Here is a 15,715-nt window from a genome sequence, read left to right on the forward strand (position 1 = left end):
TCTAAAAATATTTTTTTGACAGAGATCAGCATGGTATATCACTGTTGGTGAATCTGTACTTAACTGAAAGACAGAAACGGAAGCACAAAAATAGGAACAGTGTTGAAACTGATTTTAAAATAGTTAATCAAAGAAATTGTAGTTTTCAATTTACTCAACAATTGTCTGCATTCCATCTTTGCCCAATGCATTCAGGTGTTAATAATCCATTCATTTAATCCACTGTACTAAGTCTGAGGAAGTACAAGATTTGATCTTCAGCAAGAATGAAAGAAACACAAATTTATAAAATAGTTAAGAACTTATTTTTCATTCTCACCTATTTTAAAATAACCCATTGCTAATTTGCAATTATTGTTTAGTGAAGGATATAATTCCTTTCCATAATTCTAAAATGATTTCCTCACTATTTTCTGAGCCATTCACTGTCATCTCCATGATGTGCCATGTTGACAAACTATACAAATCAACCGTACCACCAGATTAGCAGAATTAAAATTCCTACCAACAAACATTTTCAAATGCAAATTTTGTCATCAGAGATAAAAATCCAACGTGACTCGATATTAACACAGACAACAATACTGACTTAGCCTTGCCTCTTAAATTGCTTGGGAGACCTTTTGGGCATGGGCGGGATGGGGCAGGGCAGGGCCGGGGAGGGGCGGCAAGTAATACAGTTCCCCAAAGACTAAGGAGGTCACTTTAACTCAAGGACCCATTATTCCTGAAGATGGCTCAAGACAGAAAAGCTACATTAAGTTTAAATTGTCAATGTCACACTCAAGGGACAAACAACAATTTCAACGTCAGCCATATCAAGATAGTATACAAATTCAGGTTTTGGAAAGAATCATAGTGTAATATGAGAAACCATGAGCTACAATCTCAGGGATAATATTATTGCTCCATTGTTACTATAACACAGGTGCCAGATGGTTCTCTTTTGATTTGTAATTTCTCTCTTAGTGTAAACAAATCATTTGTCATTTTTAAAGCAGCCAAATAATAGGGGAATTTAACAATTTCTCTATATAACCTCATTTCCATTTACTAACAAGCACAATGTACATTATACTTTTCAGCTCCTCACTAAAATGTTAATACATTGAGTGACATTGTACTGGCTCAGTTTCCTAAAATGTGCAAATGTTTTTGATTCTTTGCTTGTCCTCCAGTTTTTCTAGAGTAAAGAAACTTCCCTTTAACCTCATTTGTTCTCAAAGACTTTGAATCCTGGAATATCATCACTTTGAACTCTTTTCTAGCATGAAATATCTGCATTTATATTTACCCTATTCCTGCTTTGGATGAATCTCTCTTGCATTCTAACCAAACTCAAAGTTCAGAAGTTATATTTTAATTGTCAGAGACAGTGCTGAAATAAAGACAAATTTTGTTGAACTTTTTTGTCTTGCAACTCTTCAGGACAATTTTCAAGAAAACCCCAAAAGTAGAAAAAAAACACATACTGCATGAGAAGTGAGTACAGATTAGTGAGTAGATGGCCTCTAAATAATCGAGGCATTGCTCTCAAGAAAGTAGGAGTTGATGATTCACTGTTATCTGCCAGGAATTGTTTCAATTACAAATATCGGTATAATGCCAGATAAACAGGATGTACGAGCCAAATAATCGGCAGATATCTAACCCATAATCCTTCAGCTGTTCATAACAAGGTACAGATTGTACTCAACCAGCCTGAAATCTCTACACTGGCAAGTGTCCAACATTGGATGTGATTCTACAATTGTAAAACCAATTACTGGACAATCCAAAGCGTGTAAGAAATTACAATAAAAAAAACCAAGATGGTGGCAGTGTGGCAGTGCATCTAGCGGGCTCCTCAGCCCAGGAGCCTGCAGCTTGTCTACTCCATCTGCTTTCTACTTTTTCTTCTTTCTTTGCATTTTCTTAATGCTTCCATTCATTATCTTACCTTTTGAACTTACTCAGCTGAAGGAGTCTTCTCTTGACCCAGGCCCAGAGAAGAGGTGGCTTCAAGCCCTGCATGGCTGTCTCAGCCTGGCGCGGTGGTCTTTCGTTGTGATGGCCTCATCCCGGAGGGATGGTCTCAGCTTTGCGTAGCAGTGTCGTGATTTGACAATCTTGTCCTGGCGTGAAAGTCTCTGCTTCTTTGGCCGTGGCTTCGGGACGTGGTGATCTCATTCAGTCCCAGCATGGAAGACTCGTCCTAACATGGAGGCCTTGTATTCCAGTCTAAAGTGGCTATTCCAGCCTAAAGTGGCAGTTTCCCGGAGCAGAGGTCTCGGCTTGGCATGGCAGTCTCCACTCCGCGTGAAGCTCTCGTAGGTGTGAAGGTCTTCTTTGGCAGCAGCTTCCGGGTAATCCAGCATTTGTTATTTTAATCAACTTCGCTTGAACCGCAATTGATCGGAGATGAACTCTCATTTAATTTTTACTTTTTTCTTCTTATTTCTGACTTCTGATGTTAATAAAAGGGCCATGGTATGGCAACTTTAAGACTTTTCACTTTTTTGTAAAAACAAACGTGACAATAAATTGCTATTCTATGCTATTTAATAACTGCCAATTTAGGACTAGGACTATGAGTTAGGCTTGTAGTGTGACACACTTGTGTGTACTTAGAAGATATATAGATACAAAGATCCCTGTTGCTTTTCAGAAAGGAAAATACATGCCTATTTCAGCTCAACAAAGTAGGTGATACCTATTCTCTGGTCATTTCCCATGGCAGAGCACCCTAACCAGAATCAACTTGCCTTGTTTAAATTTATATAGACTGGCAGTTAACTATCAATCACCTTTAAATGGTGCATCCTCAATGGCAATGCTTCTACCAAAATTCGCTTACCAGTGTTCTCTAATGCAATACAAATGCTGATTTTCTCATGTATTCAGTACAAAATCAAAAAACTTCAACAAAATGTGCCCTTTTTTCAGCACCATTGATATAAAAAAGCATGGATGTTTGGTACAAGTAAAGCCACATTTGGAAGATCACGTGCGTTGTCAGTCTCTTAGTTTAAGGCAGAACATGATAGCATTATAAATGATTCTGAGAAGGTTCACACAACCAATTTGTGGGATGGGGGGTATTACCTTTGAGGACATGTTGGACAGGTTCGACCTGTATTCAATTGAGTTTAGAACTCATTCAAGCATGTAAAATCCTGAGGGTTTTGATATGATAATTGACAAGGGGCATAATTTAAGACTTCATTTAAGACAGAAATGAGAACAATTTTTTCCCCCTCAGTCTTTACATCTGTTGAACTCTCTTGCCTGGAGACCAGTTGAGGCAGGGTCGTTGACTATCTTTAGAGCAGAAGTAAATAGATTCTTGATTAATAGGGGATTCAATGATCATCTGGGGTAACTGGTAAAAGTGAAGTTGAGACCACAATCTGATTAGCCATGATCATGCTGAATGTTGAAATAGCTTAAAGGGGCCAAATGGCCTAGCTCTGCTTCTAACTTGTATGTTTGTACATATGAAAATACTTTGGACATAATTTCTAAATGCTATGAGAAAAACTGTCTATGCATTTTATGTCTGCAAGTAAGAACCCACGAGAGTCATTCACAACCTACAAACACTCCAAATTGTCTTAAAGCTAAATAAGAATATTTTTGAAGTGTAGTTATGTAACATTACAATATTAAAAAATGTAATAACATAATCAGAAAATCTGTTTCAGTGGTATTGGTTGACAAATAGTTATCAGTGAAGACGCTGGGGAGATTTTCTTGTTCTTTTACATCCTTCTAAGGGAGCATCATCCTAAACATCATCTAAAAGGTGGCATCTTTCACAGTGCAGAATTCCCTCAGTACTGAACTGAATGTGATAGAACTACATTTTTCAGGAGCAAGACATGAATTTGCAATTTTCTTACTTGGAGATAAATGCGCACCATTGAGTCACAGATGACAATGTTTTATTCTCCATTAATGTAATCCAAGAGTTGGCACTTGTATTATTATTGTGAAATAATAAATGGAGAGATGTTTGGGGTCCTACAAAAACACCACTATGAATATCCCACAAATATCAAACTAAAAAAACTATCAACCGGTTTCTACCTTGGGCGGCAGAGTGGCGGGCACTGTTGTCTCACAACACCAGGGTCCCAGGTTCAATTCCAGCCTTGGGCGACTGTCTGTGTGGAGTTTGCACATTCTCCCTGTGTCTGCGTGGGTTTCCTCCGGGTGCTCTGGTTTCCTCCCACAGTCCAAAGATGTGCGGGTCAGGTGAATTGGCCATGCTAAATTGCCCATAGTGTTAGGTGTATTAGTCAGGGGGAAATCAGTGTAGGTGGGTTACTCTTCAGAGGGTCGGTGTGTACTTGTTGGGCTGAAAGGTCTGTTTCCATATTGTAGGGAATCTAATCTAATCGACCTTCTATTGCAGGATCAAGTGGTTGAGATGTGCATAGTTTCGTAAATTTCAAGTGCAAAGATGAAGGAGCTCTTTGAGGGAAACACCACCTTTTCTAGAATTGTAATCGCTGTACTCAGTACTCCATTATGAGCAACCAATATATTAAAGTCAATTCAAACAGCAAAGCTTTAAACACATGAATTATCAACTGAAACAGACCTTACGATGACCATTATTAGCTGCATCATGGAGAGGGGTGTCATCATCCAAGCCTTTCGTATTGACTTCAGCACCTGCTGCAAGAAGTTGCTTAGCAACATCATAGTAACCTCTGTTACATGCTTCATGAAGTGCAGTCCATCCTGAAAATATAATCAAAAGCAACATAAATATACCAATATTATTGATTAATGCACATTTATGTATTTTTAACTTATTAAAAAATAGTCCTCTCCAACCTCAATAAACAAGCAATATGAACAGATTAACCTCATACACTGATTTTTTTTTAAAAGGCAACAGAATGAGGAGAATAGCAGTTGAAAACATACCTTAAATGTGTGGAAGCACAAGGTGCAAACTGAATGGTCAAATTGCACATTGTAATGAGAACCACTGCATTTTTTTGGACAACTAAATACAGTTCTACACAAGCAAAACTCAAAGTAATGTCACCAGCTGACCACCGATAAAATGTTGCATTTGTCAAGCACAAACTACATTTTTTAGAAGACAAGTATACAGAGGACTCAAAGAGCTCATCTATTCCAGCTTTTGGGTGCTGGACCGACAAATGGCAGCTGAGGGAAACAGAGCTTCTCTTGACATTTAGATGAAACTCCTGCAACAGCTACTGACTAAGCTTGAGCTGCTTAGCTTGATTACATCAACTGTGAACTGTGGGTTTCAAGTAGCTGAGTTACATAGCATTTAGCCTTGCTAACACCAGACCAGTTTCTTGGATCAGCTTGTGACCTGTGTGTCCCAGTCATTGGATCGGATCAAACCATGCTTGCAGAGCAGGATGCTTTTGGGTTGGGAATTCATGTATATAAGGACAGACTGGGCCAGCAAAGTTCTCTGCAGCTTGGAGCTTTTTGGAACAGAGGAAACAGCATGATTTTAAGGATGGCTGTGTAAACAGTGATAGATGATGTCAAACCAGGATCAGAGGGTATTTTGCCTCATTTCCAAAAGTCTGATACAGATGTTTTTGGTGGACATTGACATATTTCACTTTTATTGATAGTATCTGTACACTATTTCTCCATCTTTTTTAATTCTATTTAGCTGTCAGTGCTGGCACTGCTGTATACTGCAGTGACATAGATTTGGCATTGATGAAGTAATTTTCTTTATTTATTTTTCAGTTATGCACAGCAATTGTACCACAGAAAACTTCTGCAAGTACAAAAATTATTTTAAAAAAGAGAGTATTTTAAACAGACAATTTGACCTACAGGGTCCTACTCCTACTCCTTCACCTCTCCTTGCTTTGAAATATCTCTCAAAGCTGAACTGTTATCGATGATTTAAAGCTCTAACAAAAGTTTTGTTTGCTGCAACCCAAGAGTTGAAAAAGAGAGAATTCCAAATCAACTCTGGTGTCCCAAAAGAATTACCCCACCTTCAACTGTAGACTGATGACTTCAATAAGAAACTCCAATAACAACAGCTACTGGGTCGAAGGTGGTCCTTTTGAGTAAATCCTTTGCACAATCTGAGAACATTTTTTCTTCCCTGACTTTGACCAAGTTTTAAGATCTGATGGCCTTTCAGATTTTGGCTTTTATTTATCTGAGGGGGGTTGTGTGTGTTGTTTTTGTATTAGTGGGTAATTGGATATTTTTAAATTTTAAACTTTGTTTTCATAATCTTTGTCAGACCAAAGTTTTAGAAATAAAACAAACATTTTACCTTTTAAAGGAAGGAACCTAGTTGGCTTATTTCTTACACCAAGTTATACACAAGGAAATTTCTAGGGGTGGTACAGTGGCTAGCACTGCTGCCTCACAGCGCCAGGGACCTGGATTCAATTCCAGCCTGGGGCCTCTGAATATATGGAGCTTGCACATTCTCCCCATGTTTGGATAGGTTTCCTCCAGGTTAGGCGAATTGGACATGATAAATTGCCCATAGTGTTCAGGGATATGTAGGTTAGGTGCATTAGTCAGGGGTAAATATAGATTAGGATAGAGGAATGCATCTGGGTGGGTTACTCTTCGGAGGGTCGGTGTGGTCTTGTTGAGCCAAGAGGCCTGTTTCCACACAGTAGAGATTCTATGATTTTTTTTATACATAAATTAAAATGATGAGGTTTCTTTCCTTTTAAATTCAAATTGCTATAATAAACTCAGGAGTGGAAATAATACAGGAGGTATTCATTCCTCCTGACCTGGTCCCAAAAGTCAGCTCAACAAACCACATCTGGCCTTTTATTAGGCATTTTCAAGTCCTCAGAGCTTAAACAATGAGTTCAGCAATTTCATACTGTAACCTCTGCTTACATTTTAGGTTTGGCTTGTTTTATTGTTTCTGCTTTTGAACAAGAAATGTTCATTATTCTGTCATTTATGCTTCCTCGAGACATATCTTTTGCATTTTCAGCTGGTAGTACTGACTTTCTTCATCTCAAGTTCTCTATTTTCCATATCTCTCAATTTCTCTATTGTTCTTTTCTCACCGTCCTTCCTTTTGCTACTTAAAGTTTATTCCATCTCTAATAATAATCAGTTCTGTTCAACTGCATTTCTCTCTCCATTGACAAGTGTGAAGTAATTAAAATATAGATTACTCCTATGAATGCTAATGTGCATTGTAGAACATTTTATTTTCATATTATGAATGTAGTTCACTCACATTTTCTCTACATATTGTCTGACAATTCCCTCCAGCTAACAGAATTCAAGCATAGTTAAATTGTCAAATTAATTCCTGACAGTAATATTTGTCAATAGCTCATTTGATAAATTTATACTTAGCTCAAGCTGTCACGATATAATGCTGTGGACACAGATTTGCTCCTTTTAGCATTGTTTCAATAAAATACAAGGGTCTATTAAAACATGGGAAACAAATACATACAAAATTCCAAACATTCAGCACTTTGAAGGCTTCTTTCAAACATACTTCCATTGTTTTGGCCCTTATTTACACTTATTTTTAATATATGACATGCTGTGGCTGGATACATGTTTAAAATCCACAACTCAATTTTGTACGTGTCCTGTATTCCATATAGTGATGGTGTTGCCCACAAACACCACCTTTAACACTAAGAATGTCTCCTTCTCAGCTAATATCCAAAGAGGGCATTAAGAAGAAAATGTAAGGATTCTACACTTGTTCAAATCAAAACTAAATATTGGAGATCTGAAATAAAATCAGAGAATGCTGGAGAACTCAGCAGATTCTGCAACATCTATGAAGAAATAAAGAGTCCTGCTGATGGAATTTCTCTTTCTATCCAGTGCCTTCAGACTTCCAAACACTTCCATCAATCAGGTAGCAAATTGCTGCATTACAATTCAGTGCATAATTCTTTGCTAATACTAAGATTTCCAAATGAAACTGATGTCGCATCTGATAGTTATATTACCTGCAAAGTCTTTTACGTTTACATCTGCACCTTCACTAATAAGTTCTTTTATTCGCCGTGCATCTCCCCGGATGGCAGCTCTGTGAAGTCGTGTCTCACCACGCTCGTTTCTTTTATTTACTTTGTCTTTGGTTTTGGAGGCAGAACTTGGTGTTCTCTTTTGTCCAAGAATCGACTGCGAGGGATGCTTTGGAGTACGATCTGTACAAAACATAACTATTTGATTATCTCTAAGCTAACTATAATTAGGGGTTATCAACTCATTTTGATCCCTTGGACAAAGAAGAAAAATGTGGTTACCCAATTTAGTTATCTAGAAGCTTCTTCAATCTTTTGGGCTGCATAATGAATTTTGCTTTTATAAATGCCTTGATGAGCTATATTTAAGCCTGATGCAACAAGTACAGAACAACGAAATACACCGTTGACTGCAACAAAATAGGCATTCTATTTCTGGGCTAACAATAGGAAGGCGGAGACTGAGCAATGATAACCATTTTGAAAGCAAATAGGCAGTGCCAGAGCCGGAGGAAGGGCATGACAGCCAGGTGGAGCAAGGTGCGAGCACGACATTCAAACAGTAATTACTCATGGACAAACTCAACAAATAGACTGTTTTCGATATTTTCATGAGAGATCTTTCTCAAGAACAGTACAAAGAGACTACAACTTCTTGAGTAAACAGCACAGATTAGCAGGTCCTGGATGTTCAAACTTTGAGTCATTGAACTGTCCAGTGTGGACATGACATTGTCAGACATCAAAATCCTGAAGGAGACAAGCACCCAAATTCTGAAGCAGCTGCTGAGTCACAAACCACTCGATCAGACAACACAAGAAAACATACAAGTACGAATGGAAGTCATGGAATCAGCTGTATACTAGTTGGATAGAGAATAGGAGATAATGATCTGACAAGGGATAACAGGATAAGACACAATGAGGTGCAATGACTGGGATGAATTAAAGACTAACCATGCAAGATGCAGAGGAAACATTCAAAGTTTGAGTAGATTTTCCAAGTTGGAGAAAACAAGAGCTAGTGACGAAGAAGCTGAGTGGTATATTGATTGGAACTGTGGACAGATTGGGAATCTACATTTTAAGCAGTAAAATTACGCCTTTACAAACTACCCAACCACCAGAATCCCCCAATCTATTTTCCCAGCACCTTGGAGATAAAAGGAAGTATAGATTAGCACTGAAATTATTTACCAATTTCAAGGTTAAATGATTGAAAAATGTCAAGAACACTGAGGTACTGCTCCTTGAATTTACTGTGAGCTTTTCTGTACTAATAGAGAAGACTGGCCTCCTCTATATTGGGGAGACAGGCCGCTTACTTGCGGAACGCTTCAGAGAACACCTCTGGGCCGCCCGGACCAACCAACCCAACCACCCCGTGGCTCAACACTTCAACTCTCCCTCCCACTCCACCAAGGACATGCAGGTCCTTGGACTCCTCCACCGGCAGAACATAACAACACGACGGCTGGAGGAGGAGCGCCTCATCTTCCGCCTGGGAACCCTCCAACCACAAGGTATGAATTCAGATTTCTCCAGTTTCCTCATTTCCCCTCCCCCCGCCTTGTCTCAGTCGGTTCCCTCAACTCAGCACCGCCCTCCTAACCTGCAATCTCCTTCCTGACCTCTTCCCCCCCCACTCCACTCCGGCCTATCACCCTCACCTTGACCTCCTTCCACCTATCCCACCTCCATCGCCCCTCCCCTAAGTCCCTCCTCCCTACCTTTTATCTTAGCCTGCTTGGCTACTCTCTCTCATTCCTGATGAAGGGCTTATGCTCGAAACGTCGAATTCCCTATTCCTGAGATGCTGCCTGGCCTGCTGTGCTTTGACCAGCAACACATTTTCAGCTGTGATCTCCAGCATCTGCAGACCTCATTTTTTACTTAAAGAAAATTAGAAGGCAGGAAGGAGATCCAAAGTAACAGAGAGGGAGTTTAGGATCACATGTGTGAAGCATGGAGATGATCAGCAAAATAATAGCCTAGTCTGTGTTTTATTTGGACCAACAAAAAGAGGATTCGACATAGTAAGCACTGTATGCAATATAATATGTCAGACAGACAGCAATTAAATTACAGCCACACTTTGAAAGTGTCTTCGGGTCCATGAATATTGGTTTGGAGGGAGTTTATGGTATGTGCACCTACTGTTTGAGGACAATGATGAATTGCTTGTTACACCTGACATTTAACTTTGCACTCTTGGATGCTGCATCTTGCAGTGTATTCCATTACTATTTTCTTTCTGGTCAATTCTGATATCTCCAGTACTTTGATATTGTGCATTGATGCATCTATACAATCAAATTACTAGTAAATTAAGAATACTGTGTTCCCAAACAGAGTTCCTGTGGTTCTAAGATATTGAGGTGGCTTTTAAGTGTGTGACCACCATCTCTTGGCAATTTACCTGGGACAAAAAGTAATGTTAAACTTAAGATGGGCATTAGAAAAGAAGCAACTCGATAAAACATTGTGCTGCCACCCTCCACCACCCTTTTCAAACAACTACTAAAAGGAAATGCAAACCTGGACTGTTTGTTGATTCTTCTGCCGTCATTTGCATCAGCAAAGCAACTTGTTGTCGTTCTGAAAGTGGACAGCCAACTCTTATTCCTGCTCCAAACAATCCACACTTTCGGACTCCAGCCTCCTTCTTCACTCGTTTCCGCTCTGGACCTTGCTTTTCTGCAAACAAAGTTGAAAAGGAAATAATTTTATTTGAGGGATGAGATGTTTATTGCTACAGAAAATATGCCAAAAGACCTCAAGCATACTTATTCTTCTGCAGTATTTAGATGTTTTCTGTCTTTTGACAGGAGTCACTTACCTTGAACTGCCCTTCACTTGTGGACATGAACACGAAGCGTTTCTATAGATTATTTGACAATGTTGAACAATACATCTGGGGCTTGTCCTTGATCCACGTGTACATATTTCTTGCAGATCACGAACAGGGAGCTATCAGTATTGTGAACGAGGCTGATTTTTAATTTCCTCTGTCCTTGCCAATTGTATGTTGTATTGGCTTACAAATAGTATTCTACAATATATTAAATTTTGACTTACAAATGGTATTCTGCAAGATATTAAATATTACATAAGCAGTGATCCTTGGCTATCAAAAATTGGAGACAATTTTGGAATGTAAATTTCTAAAATCCAGATAAACGCCAGAATCTCATGATACAAAAATTTTGATTTAGTCATTATAAAATTGATTATGGAAACCATTACAAGCAAAACCAATAGCTTTCCACGTCATAAAAAATTGTAAAAGTAATGTGTAATGTTATCACAGTGACGGATAACAATCTTGAAATTATGTTGTAATGAAGACAGATGGGTTATTTCTCACAGTAGTCAATGGTGTACACCTAACAGCAAATGTATCAGCGGAGGTTGCCTTCTTCAATTCTCAGCTATATTTAGTTCTCTATTTCAAAATTCATCAACACTTGAAACATGAATAAAATTATTAGCAAATCCTTTGGTACCACATTTAGGGAATTACGACTATTGGTTTAGAGAGCAGTTGAGTACAAGTGTATGTTCTCAGTTCGAGGAGAAAGTGAGGACTGCAGATGCTGGAGATCAGAGCTGAAAATGTGTTGCTGGAAAAACGCAGCAGGTCAGGCAGCATCCAAAGAGCTGGAGAATCGACGTTTCGGGCATGAGCCCTTCTTCAGGAATGAGGAAGGTGTGCCAAGCAAACTAAGATAAAAGGTAGGGAGGAGGGACTTGGGGGAGGGGCGTTGGAAATGCGATAAGTGGAAGGAGGTCAAGGTGATGTGATTGACCGGAGAGAGGTTAGGAAGAAGATTGCAGGTTAGGAAGGTGGTGTTGAGTTTGAGGGATTTGACTGAGACAAGGTGGGGGGAGGGGAAATGAGGAAACTGGAGAAATCTGAGTTCATCCCTTAGGGAGGTTATGAATAATGCAGCGATCTCGAAGGAGGGTGCCTGTAAACAGAAGGGTGGATTGAAGTGTGTATACTTCAATGCCAGAAGTATAAGAAATAAGGTAGGTGAACTTGCAGCATGGGTTGGTACCTGGGACTTCGATGTTGTGGCCATTACAGAGACGTGGATAGAACAGGGACAAGAATGGCTGTTGCACGTTCCAGGGTTTAAATGTTTTAGTAGGATCAGACATGGGGGTAAAAAAGGGGGAGGTGTGGCATTACTTGTCAAAGATAGTATTACAGCAGTGGAATGGACGATGGAAGAGGACTTGCCATCTGAGGTAGTTTGGGCTGAGGTTAGAAATAGGAAAGGTGAGGTCACCCTGTTAGGTGTTTTCTACAGGCCTCCTCATAGTCCTAGAGAAGTAGAGGATAATATTGCGAGGATGATTCAGGAAAAGAGTGAAGGTAGCAGGGTGGTTGTTATAGGGGACTTTAACTTCCCAGATATTGACTGGGAGAGCTATAGCTCGAGTTCATTAGATGGGTCGGTGTTTGTCCAATGTGTGCAGGAGGGTTTCCTGACACAATATGTAGACAGGCCAACAAGAGGTGAGGCTATACTGGATTTGGTTCTAGGTAATGAACCAGGCCAGGTGTTAGACTTGGAGGTAGGTGAGCACTTCGGGGACAGTGACCACAACTCGGTGACTTTTACTTTAGTGATGGAGAGGGATAAGTGTGCGCCGCAGGGCAAGAGTTATAGCTGGGGGCAGGGAAATTATGATGCAGTGAGGCATGACTTAGGATGTGTGGATTGGAAAAACAGGCTTCAAGAGAAGAACACTAATGAGATGTGGGGATTGTTCAAGGAGCAGCTACTACGTGTCCTCGATAAGTATGTACCAGTCAGGCATGGTGTAAAGGGCCTTGTGAGGCAGCCATGGTTTAGTAAGGAATTGGAATCCCTTGTGAAAGGGAAGAAGGCGGCATATGTAAAGATGAGGCGTGAAGGTTCAGTTGGCGCGATAGAGAGTTATAAGGTAGCCAGGAAGGATCTAAAGAGAGAGCTAAGAGAAGCGAGAAGGGGACATGAAAAGTCTTTAGCTGGTAGGATTAGGGAAAACCCAAAGGCTTTCTATAGATATGTCAGGAATAAAAGGATGACTAGGGTAGGTATCGGTCCAGTCAAGGATAGTAGTGGGAAGTTGTGTGTGGAGGCGGAGGAGATTGGAGAGACACTAAATCAATACTTTTCATCAGTATTCACTCAGGAACAGGGCACTGTTGCTGATGTGAATATGGAGTCACAAATGATTAGAATGGATGGCCTGGAAATATGCAGGGAAGAGGTTCTGGGAATATTGGAGAGGATGAAAATAGATAAGTCTCCTGGGCCTGATGGCATTTACCCTAGGATCCTATGGGAAGCTAGGGAGGAGATAGCAGAGCCATTGGCCTGGAATTTTATGTCGTCATTGTCAACGGGAATAGTACCAGAGGACTGGAGGATAGCGAATGTGGTCCCCTTGTTCAAGAAAGGGAGTAGGGATAGCCCTAGTAACTATAGGCCAGTGAGTCTGACTTCAGTGGTGGGCAAAGTCTTAGAGAGAATGGTAAGGGATAAGATTTATGAACATCTGGATAGGAATAACGTGATCAAGGATAGCCAGCATGGTTTTGTGAAGGGCAGGTCGTACCTCACAAACCTTATTGAGTTCTTTGAGAAGGTGACTAAGGAAGTGGACGAGGGTAAAGCAGTAGATGTTGTGTATATGGATTTTAGTAAGGCGTTCGATAAGGTTCCCCATGGTAGGCTAATGCTAAAACTACGGAGGTATGGCATTGAGGATACATTAGAGGTTTGGATTAGGAATTGGCTGGCTGGAAGGAGACAGAGGGTAGTAGTTGATGGACTATGTTCATCTTGGAGTGCAGTTACTAGCGGTGTACCACAAGGATCTGTTTTGGGACCATTGCTTTTTGTTATCTTTATAAATGATCTAGAGGAAGGGCTTGAAAGCTGGGTAAGCAAGTTTGCGGATGACACAAAAGTCGGTGGAGTTGTGGATAGTGAGGAAGGAAGTGGTAGGTTACAGCGGGATATAGATAAGTTGCAGAGCTGGGCAGAAATGTGGCAAATGGAATTCAATGTAGCTAAGTGTGAAGTCATTCACTTTGGTAGGAGTAACAAGAAGATGGATTACTGGGCTAATGGTAGGCTACTTGGTAGTGTGGATGAGCAGAGGGATCTTGGTGTCCATGTACACAGATCTCTGAAAGTTGCCACCCAGGTAAATAGTGCTGTGAGGAAGGCATATGGTGTACTGGGCTTTATTGGTAGAGGAATTGAGTTCCGGAGTCCTGAGGTCATGTTGCAACTGTATAAGACTCTGGTGCGGCCTCATCTGGAGTATTGTGTGCAGTTTTGGTCGCCATACTATAGGAAGGATGTGGAGGCAATGGAACGAGAGCAGAGGAGGTTTACCAGGATGTTGCCTGGAATGGTAGGAAAATCTTATGAGGAAAGGCTGAGGCACTTGGGGCTGTTCTCATTGGAGAAGAGAAGGTTTAGGGGAGATTTGATAGAGGTGTATAAGATGATTAGGGGTTTAGATAGGGTCGACACTGAGAACCTTTTACCGCTAATGGAGTCAGGTGTTACTAGGGGACACAGCTTTAAATTAAGGGGTGGTAGGTATAGGACAGATGTTAGGGGTAGATTCTTTACACAGCGGGTTGTGAGTTCATGGAATGCCCTGCCAGTAGCAGTGGTGAACTCTCCTTCTTTATGGTCATTTAAGCGGGCATTGGATAGGCATTCGGAAGTTATTGGGCTAGTGTAGGTTAGGTAGGATTCGGTCGGCGCAACATCGAGGGCCGAAGGGCCTGTACTGCGCTGTATCTTTCTATGTTCTATGTTCTATGTTCCTAGGCAGAAGAGGAGGTGCTCTTCCTCCAGCCGTCGTGTTGCTATGGTCTGGCGATGGAGGAGTCCAAGGACCTGCATGTCCTTGGTGGAGTGGGAGGGAGAGTTGAAGTGTTGAGCCACGGGGTGGTTGGGTTGGTTGGTCCGGGTGTCTCAGAGGTGTTCTCTGAAACGTTCCGCAAATAGGCGGCCTGTCTCCCCAATATACAGCAGGCCACATCGGGTGCAGCGGATGCAGTAAATGATGTGTGTGGAGGTACAGGTGAATTTGTGACGGATATGGAAGGATCCCTTGAGGCCTTGGAGGAAAGTAAGGGGGGAGGTGTGGGTGCAAGTTTTGCATTTCTTGCGGTTGCAGGGGAAGGTGCCAGGAGTAGAGGTTAGGTTGGTGGGGGGTGCAGACCTGACAAGGGAGTCACGGAGGGAGTGGTCTTTTTGGAACGCTGATAGGAGAGGGGAGGGAAATATATTTCTGGTGGTGGGGTCCATTTGGAGGTGTTGGAAATGACGACAGATGATACAATGTTTATGAGGGTTGGTGGGGTGGTAGGTGAGGACCAGTGGGGTTCTGTCCTGGTGGCGATTGGAGGGATGGGGCTCAAGGGCGGAGGAGCAGGAAGTGGAGGAGATGCGGTGGAGGGCATCGTTGATCACGTCTGGGGGGAAATTGCGGTCTTTGAAGAAGGAGACCATCTGGGTTGTACGGTATTGGAACTGTTCAAAAACCTAACCCTTTTGTAAAATCTGGGTGGTAGGTATTTACAGTTAGATAGAAAAAAAATATAGCAATTTGAAAATCAGGAAGTAGAGTTAGTTGAAGCATAGTAGTCTTGTTATTGTAAACAAGGAACTGAGAGAGATAAAACTTAGATGCTGCAACATGATCACTGA

At 41.0% G+C, this 15,715-nt stretch overlaps 1 protein-coding gene across 1 annotated transcript in view; it reads right to left on the minus strand.

Moving 5' to 3' along the window:
* Positions 1-15,715, minus strand: part of ankrd11 (ankyrin repeat domain 11) — a 213,297-nt gene that overhangs the window by 50,112 nt on the left and 147,470 nt on the right. The window contains exons 5-7 of the mRNA XM_060838042.1: positions 10,521-10,679; positions 7,965-8,165; positions 4,586-4,728 (exon numbers count right to left, since the gene is read on the minus strand). Of these exons, the coding sequence (XP_060694025.1) occupies positions 4,586-4,728; positions 7,965-8,165; positions 10,521-10,679 (503 nt within the window). The remainder of the gene's footprint in view (positions 1-4,585; positions 4,729-7,964; positions 8,166-10,520; positions 10,680-15,715) is intronic.

This window comes from Hemiscyllium ocellatum, chromosome 17 (genome assembly GCF_020745735.1).
Source record: "Hemiscyllium ocellatum isolate sHemOce1 chromosome 17, sHemOce1.pat.X.cur, whole genome shotgun sequence".
Lineage (NCBI taxonomy): Eukaryota > Metazoa > Chordata > Chondrichthyes > Orectolobiformes > Hemiscylliidae > Hemiscyllium > Hemiscyllium ocellatum.